This window comes from Manis pentadactyla, chromosome 7 (genome assembly GCF_030020395.1).
Source record: "Manis pentadactyla isolate mManPen7 chromosome 7, mManPen7.hap1, whole genome shotgun sequence".
Classification (NCBI taxonomy): Eukaryota; Metazoa; Chordata; class Mammalia; order Pholidota; family Manidae; genus Manis; species Manis pentadactyla.
In genome coordinates this window covers 49,262,199-49,273,655 of record NC_080025.1, presented here as the reverse complement: position 1 = coordinate 49,273,655, position 11,457 = coordinate 49,262,199, and the positions used below count along the sequence as shown (strand labels likewise).

Below are 11,457 nucleotides of genomic sequence, written 5' to 3'. Positions count from 1 at the left end.
AGCTAAATGCTAGATTACTCCTGTGGAGAAAGTGAAGATTCCTAAGACCAGGATTTCCACCTGGCCCTCTTTGGCTTGCTCACTCCACATGTGGGGGCAATATGTTGTTACTGACTCTTAGTAAAGAGCTCCACCGAGTGCTGTTGGCTACTGCACAGCTGCAGGGCTGCAAGGCTGCAGCAGAGCAGAGGCTGGAGTGGTGTCAGCGCCAAGGATAGAGACTGAGATGGCTGCTGGGAAAGAGAGGCTGAGGCAGAGACCGGCTTGCTGCATGCAGACTCACTCTGAGTGGACGGGAGTCTAGTGACTGACCTGCCACTTTGGGAATAAAGTTGGGTATAAACACTTTCACTCTAAGAACAATCCACTGTCATTTTTTTGGTCTCACTGAATCCATAGTGGACTTGTCCAGGGCTGAAACCTATTGGCAAGACACCCCACCAGCCCCCTCAGAATAAACACCACTTGAGCTGTCATCACTCAGCCTAATTACATGCCCCTTCATACCCATTATTTTATTCCTATGCTTTTTACAGTCTCACAAATAGGGTACTGTTATTTTATTCAGATGACTTCTTAAATAACATATTCTTACCATCTTACTTTTCACCGGCACTTCTTGCATCTCATAGGGTCCTGCTGGAATAATACTTCTTGTTACATGTTTTCAAAGTTCCTTTAGCTCAGGTCTCATCCAGAAATCCATTTTATGCTCTTCTGTCAGTCTCTATTTCATCTCCCTTCTTAAAATATAAACCCGGAGCACATAATTATCATTTGACACTAAGTTTCTCTCCAGAGTTGGAGAATATTATCCCATCCAGGTCTAGTTGAGTGTAAGGGATGGGACTGGTTTTCCAGGGTGCCCATGGAGCAGTCTGATTGTTCTTTGTGTGTTGCTGGGCTCTGCAGAGAAGCAGACCAATAGGGTGTGTGCGAAAGACAGAGAGCAAGCAAGGGACATTTATTTCAAGGAATTGTCTCTTGTGGAGACTTACAGTTGTGGAGTCAGGCAAGTCCAAAATCTGCAGGGCAGGCAGAAGGCTGAGGACTCAGGGAAGAGCGGATGCTGTAGCTCAAGACAGAAGGCATCTGGAGGCTGAATTCCCTTCCATCTGGGGAACCTCAGTCTTTTTCCTTAAGTCCTTCAACTGATTGGATGAGGCCCACTCACGCTGTGGAGGGTGATCTGCTTTCCTCAAGTTTACTGATTTAAATATTAATCTCATCTAAAAAATACCTGCACACTGACATCTAAACTGGGGTTTGACCAACTATCTGGACATGATGGCCAGCCAAGCTGACACATAAAATTACATCATGTATAGTTTTCTCTTGATTGTGTGTTTAAGTAAAATCAATCCAAATAAGGGGATTAAAAAATCATTACGGAAAGCACACTATCCCAAGAGAAAAAGTATTTACAGAATCCTCAGGGAAATAAATACAACTAAATAAAGAATACAGACACATGTTCAACAGAACTGTCCATGAAAGAAATGCAAATTCAAAACAATGACACACTGCTTCCCCTGTCCATTTGGTCAGTGTTTGTACAGATGTCATACCACCAGCAAAGCTTGGATGCTGCTCATGGGGCTCTGCCCTCCCTTGGTAGTACCCAGAAGAGATCATAAAATGCTAATACACTTTAATCCCATGAACTTCTAGAATGCTTTGTGCCAGGTTATCACAGCGTTATAATGATGAAAAACTGGGAACAAAGTGCAGTGGGCTGAATTTTAAAGTTGCCCCAGGATTTCATGCCCCTCACCTCCAAACCGGTGAGTGGGATGAGATCCCTGAATGCACACTTGGTCACATTACCTGGCACACCGGGTCTCACATCAGCCCTTAAAAGCAGAGTAATTCCTCTCACTGGTGGCAAAAGAGGTAGGCTGGTGGATGCAGAGCCCAAACAGCTGCTATTGTACCCCAGGGGTTGAAAATTGTGGAGGACATGCAAACACTGGAGGCCTTTGGGATCTGAGAACAGCCCCCAGCTGGCAGCCAGAAAGAAACAGGGCCCTGAGTCCTACAACCGCAAGGAACTGGATTCCATTTCTGCTATTGCTGCAGGTGAGAACCCACCTTGACCTCACCTGGAGGGTCCCAGGCAGAGGTCTGGCAGAGCTGCCAGAACTGAGATAATAAATGGATTTTGTTTTGAGCCTCTCAGCTTGTTATGCAGCAGTCAGAAATTAAACACAGTAGAAACCAAGACACTCAGCTAATAGAAACTAATACAGAGACCAAATGTCTGGCAGTGTGGAAATCTCAACACAGAGCACAGGGCATCCTGCAGTGGAACTTGGGCAGGTCCGGCAGGTCCGGTTTCAGAGCCACACTTAGTGACGAGGGGGAGTGCTTAGGCTCTGAGTACAGACACTGTGTGTAAACGTGATCTTTACCCTAGGGTAAAACATTAAATAGAGTGGAGAGGAAAACTCATTTCAACTTAACAGAAACTGTATCAGGAAGAGCATGCATTTCCTTTCCCCATGTTCTAAACTGTGTTTTTTGCAAATTATGTGGTTTGTATACACAAACGAGATTTAAGGAGATGCTTTTCATCCAAAATGGTGATACAAGTCACCCCTGCCCCCATCTCTGAATGAGCGTGGATGGCTTCATTCCCCCCAAGGGCTACTGTTTATGGTCTGTCATTTCCCCTAAGACAATGTTCATCTAGAAATCCTGCAGTTTCTCACTGACTGCCCACCCTGAGCTGCCAGCACTGTTGTCCGACTGTCACAGTCTGAGAATGCCCCTTAGGGCCAGCCACACTCCTGTGGACTCAGATGGTGGTAGCCAGCTAGTGGGACTCCCGTCCTTGTGTGCAGGTTCAGGCTGCGGAGACACTGGCATGGGAATTGTTCCCTCTTTCACGTCCTACCAGCATCTTCCCATGGACAGAACATGCTCAGTCTATGCTGTTTTGTGACATTTCTGAGATAAGTGCATTTCAAACATGTAACTGGAGGGCCTATGGAGACTTGCATATATTCCACTGTGCAAACACAGGAACCTCTTTAATTAACGCACACAGGAGAAAGGCAACATAAATATCTAGGAAATTATCTTCCTCATAAAATTGCCTCCTGCATGCCTGTAATTCCCCAGCCTCCAGCAAGTTTCCCCAGAGTCCTTACATTATTCTCCCTTCTCCCTGGTTTCATTCTGAAGGTGAATTTTTCAAAGGATGGAAACAAGACAGAGATAGGTAACCTGATTACATATCTGAATTACTCTGCATCAGCCAGATTTTAGAAATAGCTCTCATGAAAACTGTTTATTTTTAGCAGTAAGAATGAGAAGGAACTACGCTGATTTATCTCCATGTTGTGCAATTGTAGGCAATTTTCATGCTTTATAATTTTATTTGAAGATTTCATAAGCTTTAGTTTTTATAGGCTGATAATTGTTGTAACAAAAGAAAAAGTGAACAAGTTGATCTGTCAGCTTATACTGGAGGAACCAGCTGTTGAACTCACAAGTGTGTCCATCCACCAGCCAGGAGCCTCAGCAGAGGGGAGTGGGTGCAACCACCCCAGGACTTGTAGCCGGGCCATGTCCACTCTTCTGGGAAATTTCATCCCTCCTGCTTTACTGGAAACCCCACACAAGTGCAGGAGGACCACGTTCTCACTCTTCAATGCTTTCTGACTGCCCCACGGCTGGACAGCAAAACTCTCACTGGTTCAGTCAAAACAGAACACCTGACCTTGCCTGACCTTAGAGTCTACCTGTCCTATCGTTCCAATCCAGCCTGGGATTCTGTTTCGGGGTGCCCTGTTTTAGGGGTGCCTTATTCTGCTCTAGCAGTCCTGGATGGTGAGCTCATGCTGGGTGGCCTCCTCAATGCTCTGCAGCAGCCAGGCTTCCCACTGCCTCACTTGCTCCATCTGTCAGAGGAAAAGTGTCTCAGATGGTTTGCTCTGTAGGAGAGGTTATGTAGGTAAAGCAGATGTCCATCTGGGCTGCAGAACCCACAAGGTCAGCTCTTGGGCACCATCCGGGCTTCTCAGCTCAGAGCTAACCTACCCAGCCTGCATGTGCCAGCCACCACCCAGAGGGCCGAGTCTCCATGTGGGGCAGGAAGATAAGGTAAGGACCAGGGGACCTGGGTCTGGCAAGAGCATGAAGAGGCCGGTGGGGATGCGACAGGGACAAGGAGGGCCAGCCTGGGCAGCATCTGAGGGCAGAGCATCTGTGAGGGGCAGTCTAGACAATTTCCCACAGGCCTGAGGAGTCCCCTCTTCAGGAGCTGCAGCGAGGAGGACGGGGCCTCAGGTCAGGACTAGGAAAGGAGCAGGAGGAAACCTGCTTCTGAACAAGACAGGCTCAGGCTCATACAAACTGGAGCCTGGGGTACAGGTGGCTGAGCACGATGGCACGGGGTGTGTGTTGGTGCTGGGTCACAAAGTACAAGGTTGGCGGTAGAAGAAAGGATGGTGTCTGCTGCCACTGATGGCAGGTTACCACGCTTCAGGGTCCTGACCCTGAAAGTGAAAAAATAGAAGCAAACCTAGAAGGGCAAAATGAGGTGCAGGAAATACTGGTGTTGAGGAGTGCCAGTGGGGGCACGGACAATGGCTGGAGTGGGAGCCCGTGACCAGCCAGCAAGCCCCTGGAAGCAAAGGAACTGCCCCTGAAGCAAGCACACAGCTGGGAGTTGGCTGCCCCAACAGAGCGCCTGCAGCCTACACAGAAGGACCGCCTGGGCCCAGGGGCTGTGCTGTCTCTGGAGACCCAGGATGAGCTGGGGGAGGTGAGGTTTTGTGACAATCACCATCCCACAGTGACACCCACAGGCCCCTTCTCTTCTCCAGCTCTGGAGTATTCCAGCCGGGCTCATTCCATCCCTCCTAGTGGCAGGGGGGAGCATCAGCCCACAGGGAGGAGACTAGGGATAGGACACAGATGCCCTGCAAAAGAGAGGCAGTCCTGGTGGGTAGGTCCACACACAGGACTTCTGGTCAGTTGTACAAGGCTGCTCCTCACTAGCTCAGGCACAGGACAGAGGCGTGTGCGGGGCAGCATCAAGAGAAGCCCTGAATGACTGACACCCCCACCAGACAGGAGAGCGAAGCCATGCAGAGGGGGCTGCAAGGCCAACAGGAACGCTTGCAGGGAAAGGGACTTCTGGAGAGCTGCACCATCTGCTGTAGCCTGGAAGCTGGACCCAAGCCCCTTCAAGAGGGCCTGGAGGGGCTAAATGACAGAAGGTGGTAGCAGCAGTCCAGTGCTCCCACACCCGGCTTCCAAGGAGTCCAGGCACTTCAGCAAAAGGGGCTTCAAAGGCTGCCAAGGAGAGAGCAAGGCTACCTAGAGCTGATGGGGTCATGCGGTGCCCCCAGGACGCAGTCCACCCTCTGGGCATCAGAACCCAGGGGCCAGGGTGTCTCAGCCACTGACCCCTGTGGGGGCAAGGTGGAAGTCTCCCCAGCAATGCTCTTTTGGGGAACCTTCTAGAATGTGTAGTCCTCAGAAGGAGGTGAGCCAGCAGAGCACTTGGGGGCAGTGCTCACAGCAGGAAGGGGACAGGGGGCCCTCCAATGACTGCCTGGGACCCCAAGTTTAGGCAGTATGTAAGGAGCCACACAGGGTCTCAGGGATCCTCCAAGTGGGCATGGGCAGGGCCCAGACATCAGAGAAGCCCTAGTCACATGGCCTTTCCCAGTCCTGGTGACTTCATGATGCTCAGGAAGTGGGCCCACCAGTAAGGGAAGGTGACGTTGGCTGTCCTGGCTGTCATCAGGCTGCCTCCGAGGGGCAGGGCCTGGTCAGGGACCCAGTGCTCCTGGGGGACCCAAATGAGGCCCGGGTCGGCAGGGCCCAGGGGTCTGGGTCAGGGCCTACCGCAGCCGCCAGCTTCTTCAGGTCCCGTCTCCTCCTCCCAGCCACACTGGGGATCCCAGGCAGTCCCAGGTTTCGTGGCCGCCTTCCTGTCGGGCCGGACTTTCCCTGTTGCTGCGGCCAGGTGCCCGAGGCTGGCATGGGCGTGTCCTCCTCAGGAGCCCAGGGGTCCTGGTCCAGCCCTACCCACCCACTGGATGCCCCAGAGGCCCAGACATTAGAAGGCTGCCTCTCTTGGCGGGCAGCCTTGGGGCTGAGCCCTAGCTGCAGGGATGGGAGGTCCCAGGAAGCGTGTGCAGGCAATGGGGAAGGGACAAGGCCCAGGGACTGCCTGTGCCCACAAAGGGCAGCTTCCTCCGGGGTGCTGTGCTGCAGGACCCTTCTCAAGGGCAGTGGACTCATCTCTGAAAGGGGGCCTTCGTCCTCAGAGGCGCTCAGTCCAGAGACCTGTCGAAACAAACCGCACAGGTCGGCTTCTGGAAGGGAGCATCTAGCCTGGCCTGGGAGTGGGGTGCCCTCCGGTTCTGCCTCAGGAACGGGGCAGGCTGCAGCCACACTCACGCTGTGCTCACCCATTTGTTCACTATTTTTGTCTAACTTTTGGTCAACACTTTAAGCCATCAGTGAAAAATGTGAGTTTTAGGGATAGAACTGAAAAACAGATGACTTTCAGGTAAAAATGTGTTCTTTTCCTCCAGGCAAAAAAGTTTAAAACATTGTCAATGAAATCATCCTAACATTTAAGCTCAACTTAAAAAAACAAACCCACCAATGGACGCTGCAGTTTTGTACACAGCAAACGCATGTGGGGCAGGCATGCATGCCAACAGGGTGTGATGTTTTGGAAAATTCGATGTATCAATCCCAGACTCAAGTGTAGCAACTCCATCATGGCCAGCTTTTTTCTTCCAAAACAAAGCTTTAACTGAACCATTCATACTCCTGCATTCATAGTCTTTTCTCAGTACTGATAAATTATACTTGACAAATATTTTTATGCCATCATAACATGTTGATCTCTGCAGTGCTCCTTGAAAACCTTTCATGTCAAGGTGGCTTGACAAATTTAGCTGTTCAACTGTTGTTTGTAAGGAGCTCTGATGCATCTTTTAAACATTTTAATTTGTGATGCTAATGAACACTGCAGTGCATCTAGCCGATTTACTACCAACTGAGGCAAGCTTCAAAGTATGGATGGATTTTTAATTTTATGTTGAATCCCCCTTATGGAATGGGGGAAAATATTTGCAAACCACAAATCCAATAAGGGGCTAATATTCAAAACATATAAGGAGCTCATACTGAGGTAGAGCAGGGACATGGGACAAGCAACATGATTTTTCATACCTATGATAAAAAATGCCGAGTTATAAATAGTATAATAAGAACAGGAGGGACTCCATCTTAAGGTTAAGATTTCATTTTAAAAACCAAGGAGTTAGGAGGTATGATTCCTAACATATTTTATGGTGATCAGCCAATAACTGACCCTATCTTAAGGTAGGGCAAGCAGTCCTAAATGATAAATTTCCACTGCTTGAGGGTAACCACTATCTTGGAGAAGAAACAAGAGCAATAAATTCCTTGTGTTAAGCTTATCTAACAGAATATATACAGAACTGACTATGGATAATGACATAATGTCTTTCACCAGAGACAGATATAATGAGATCACATGTCAAACTTATGCCCACAGCCCCCTCCCCCATCCTTTGCCCCATTCTTGAAATCCTTAAAAGACAGAATCCTGAGCCTTTAAGCATGCCTCCTCTCTGAGGCTGCCCACACTTCCCTTTCTCTGAGCACGTACTTTGCCTTAATTAAAGCCTTCTTGCTGCTCAACTTACTGTGTCTTGTCTCTGTACTCTTCCAATGGTGTTTTTGTTACTTTTCTATTTCATTCAATTTTCTAGACTTAAGCACTGTCTTCTCTCTATTCTATTCAGACAGGTAGGAATGGGCTACTAAGATCTCTGATTTGGGCTTGCAAGTTCCCATTGCCTGGGTGACCCAGACAGGACAGCAGCTGGACAATCATGCTCTTTAGCAGCCTGCCTGAAATTCTCCTTTCTTTGCCTTTGGGGAGTTCTCAGGACATGATCTCACTTCATCCAGTGCTCTGAGGCTCCCTCAAATCCTGGGGTGGTAGGGACTTAGTTCCTACACAGTGCAGATTCAAGCAGACACTGGACACCAGGTGACCCTGGCTTCGGGAGTTGGCAAGGGATTTGCCCCATGCCGAGCAGTTCAATGACCTGCCCTTTCCTCCCTCTGTTCTCCCTTGCTCTCTACTGCCTGCATGGCTGCTGCCATTCACTGCTAGTCTCACTTTAATGAATTCCTTCCTTATCTACACTTGCCTGACCTGTTCACCTGTTCAGGTTGAGGTTTCACCCAGTGCACAGGGAGAGACCTCCCAAAATGCAGCTGCCCAGCAGCAATACAACTCAATGGCAAAAAACCAAAATCCAATTAAAGATGGGTAAAGACCTGTAACGATATTTTCCAAAAACATACAGATGGCCAACAGACATATGAAAAGGTGCTCCACGTCGCTAATCATCAGGGAAATGCAAATCAAAATAACAATGAGATTATCACCTCACACAAGTTAGAATGGCCACTATCCCAAAGACAAGTACAAGGGTTGGAGAGGATGAGGAGGAAAGGGAACCCTCAGTACATGTTTGGTGAAATTGCTAATTGGTGCAGCCACTGTGGAAAGCAGTGTGGAGGTTCCTCAAAACATTAAAAACAGAAATACTATATGACCCAGCAATTCCACTTCTGGGAATGTACTCAAAGAAAACAAAATCAGTGATTCAAAAAGATATATGCACCCCCATGCTCACTGTGGCATTATTGACAATAGCCAGGTAGTGTTGTGTTCCACTCTGATGGCACAGTCACATGCATTTGCTTTTGGTAGTGGGAGTAGCAGTTTCCTATTACAAAACTGGTTGCAGGAAATGTACCCCAATACTGTCAAGAAAGCCCTTGTCCCACAGGGTGGAGGAAGAACTGGAACTTCTCTAAAAAAAACAAGACAATAAAACTTTCAAAAGGGAATGATTTTGTCATTTCTTGATTCCTGAATCCTGTAGGATTAGCAAATGCATATCAATTCCCCTGGGAGGGTCCAGCAATTTATAAGAACTAAGAACTTAGAGGAGTGATCCTTGGGAAAAGCCCACAAGAGCCGCTGACAACAGGACCTTCCAGTCAAAAGTCAAGGCCTGAGGACTGAACCCTTTGGGTGCTGTCTGCCCTGGGCTGGCTGCTGCCCTGACTGTGCCAGATGTGGCCACTTTGTTTTCCTTGAATTCTCATTACTTTTTTGTGCAAGAAGAGGATTATCTGCTTCAGAAAATCCCAAAGCAGAATGATAGCAAAGGCAACCCAGGGAAGTACAGGTGGCAGAAATGCAGGGACCTTAATATAGATATAGAAAAGGCTGTATTCTTGGGAAAACATATGAAACAAGACCCAAAGCAGAAGCACAGTGTGATAAAGAAGAAAAGCCAAATGTTTTGTGTGATGATCTTTGCACCAGATCGCAGAGCAGCAATGCTCACAGAGCAAAATCCAAGGAGAAAGAGAAATACACTAAATAAATTGAAGCTACTTCACTGTTTAAAAATTTAGTTCATGCTAGAGCAAGGAGAAAAAGTATGACCTAAATTCCATGGCAGAGTCAGCTTGTAAAGGGGGTCTAAGTCATCCTGCTCCAACCAGGGACAAAGACCTCAGAGTAAGAAGTAGGTAAGGAGAGGGCTGGGCTTTTGTAAGAGAAACTGCAAGGTGATTGAAGAGTGTGTGTGTGTTCTCATTAAAAGGAGCTACTCCTGACTGAGAATTACCAACCCATAAACAATCACATGTTGATACATTTTTTGATAAATTGTAACACTGAAAACTTACAGAGGAAACCATTTAGATTTGCCTTACAAATACTCAGAACAGCTGAGGTAGAAGGAATATCACTGGGAAGACACAGGATTTCAAATGACCATAAAAGAGGTCTCCCTGTCTCACTGCATGCTGTTGTTCTGACTCGTTGGCCTTTTAGGAAAAAAACAAAGTAAAGCCATGCCCCTCGGAACATCCTACACTAAAATAAACTACAACGGATTGAGTATTACACTCTTCAAAAATTCATGTTATGAAAAAACAATGGAATAATTTTTAAAAATCTAGAACAAAACTGCATTTTATTATCAAATCATTCACCAAGATAAATTCAAAAAACAAAAAATAAAAGATTTCCATGTAAAAAAACAAAGCTATTAAAGTATTGGAAAGAAATACTGTTATTTCTCTGCAAACTCATCAGAAGTAAGGCTTTCAAATAACCCACAACACAGATGCTGTAAAAGAAAGGTTAAACTAAATACAATTTTTTAAAACTTCTGCAAGCAGAATAATAATAATATTCTAAGGGGATAAAAGGACAAACCACAATTCCTATAAAAGATAAACAAGGGGCTAATCATCCTAAAATCTAGGCAAATACCAACACCCTAATGGATAAACATGCAGCAACCCTTAAAAGTTTTTATACAAATGATCTTCCAAACTGTTGGTGAGGAGTGATCTCTGCTTTAGGTAGAGTATTTCTGGGCAAACGGAGAGAAATATGAATCGAAAGGCGTCTGGGAAGGAGCTAAACCTAGCGTTACTTAGGGTGGGGCTGGCAGGACGCCGTACCCTGTCCATGCTCTTCCGCTTTGAACCCGCCGAGGGATCCCTTGTACTAAGGAGAGAAGAAACCAAGGGCTCCCCGTTGTCCCTCAGGAGGCGCAGGCTGGGGTCTCAGGGTTCCACCCAGGCCGCCCGGATCTGAAGGTGAGAGGAACCTTCCCTGGGGGCCGCTTACCTGATCTCTATCCCGCTTTTCTTCGCGCACCTGGAGCTACGTCGCAGGCCCCTTCCATCCGCGCGGGCCGGGCCCCAGCCTCGGCGGAGCCCCTGCCTCGTGCACGGGTGGGGAAAGGTCCAGGGGGCTCCGGACCAGGGAAGACGGGTCCCTGCCCACCTGAGCGCGCCTCCCCGTTGGCTCGGACCTGCCCTGCCCTGCAGGCCTACCTGCGCCCCAGTCTCCATCTCGCCTTTCCGTAGGGACTCCTCTGCAGCTCCGGGCAAGCCCCACGCCCTCCTGTGCCCGCGGCACGCACCCCCGGCTCCGGGCAGGTGAGCTGAAGCCCACGTGCGCACAGCCTCCACGGGACGTCCCCGTGGGGGCGCAGGCGCAGGGCGGAGTCGTGGAGGGGGGGCAAGCCTTGAGGGTCTCCACCTGGCCTGTTCCTCCTGCACCTGAGCGTGGGCGGCACCAGGGAGTCAGGGCCAGGCGCCAACTGACTCCCAAGGAGTGAGCGGCCGGCGGTGTGCACTTTGCGCACTCTAAGTCCTGGGAGAGGAAATCCCTGGGCAAAATACCTCTAACGCCGAAATCAAAGCGAGAAATAAAGTTTAAAACCCGTTTATTGCTCACAAATTGCAGTCTGGGGCCGTCTCTGTCTCGTGCTCAGGCAGAAGTGAACAAGGACCGCCTCCTAACCTCTCAGGTTCAGATAAGCGGTCGGCTGCCCAGGTAATTAC

General features: G+C 48.6%; 1 protein-coding gene across 5 annotated transcripts; it reads right to left on the bottom strand.

The window, feature by feature from the left end:
* Positions 1–1,352: 1,352 nt before the first annotated feature.
* On the bottom strand, positions 1,353–11,127 carry CCDC201 (coiled-coil domain containing 201). Of its 5 annotated transcripts, XR_008998447.1 has the most exons (5): positions 10,945–11,127; positions 9,808–10,698; positions 6,201–6,306; positions 5,863–6,052; positions 1,353–5,304 (listed from the first exon to the last, which is right to left on the bottom strand). XR_008998447.1 is itself a non-coding variant. In XM_036918867.2 (3 exons), the coding sequence occupies exons 1-3, from the start codon at positions 9,790–9,792 to the stop codon at positions 3,819–3,821; spliced, it is 543 nt and encodes a 180-aa protein (XP_036774762.2). In that variant the 5' UTR covers positions 9,793–10,810; the 3' UTR covers positions 1,353–3,818. The 5 variants fall into 5 exon arrangements, 2 of the variants coding, with proteins under 2 accessions (XP_036774762.2, XP_057360349.1); XR_005031466.2 differs by lacking the exon at positions 10,945–11,127 and having other exon boundaries at positions 9,808–10,810; XR_008998448.1 differs by lacking the exon at positions 10,945–11,127 and having other exon boundaries at positions 1,353–4,502; positions 9,808–10,810.
* Positions 11,128–11,457: the final 330 nt, after the last annotated feature.

Bases quoted from the DNA above. Each gene is read 5' to 3' on its own strand.
- CCDC201 (XM_036918867.2), bottom strand. The intron at 3,906-5,862 runs GTAGGCCCTGAC...TTCCTCTGACAG, and splicing joins TGAAGAAGCTGGCGGCTGCG to ATGGAGCAAGTGAGGCAGTG.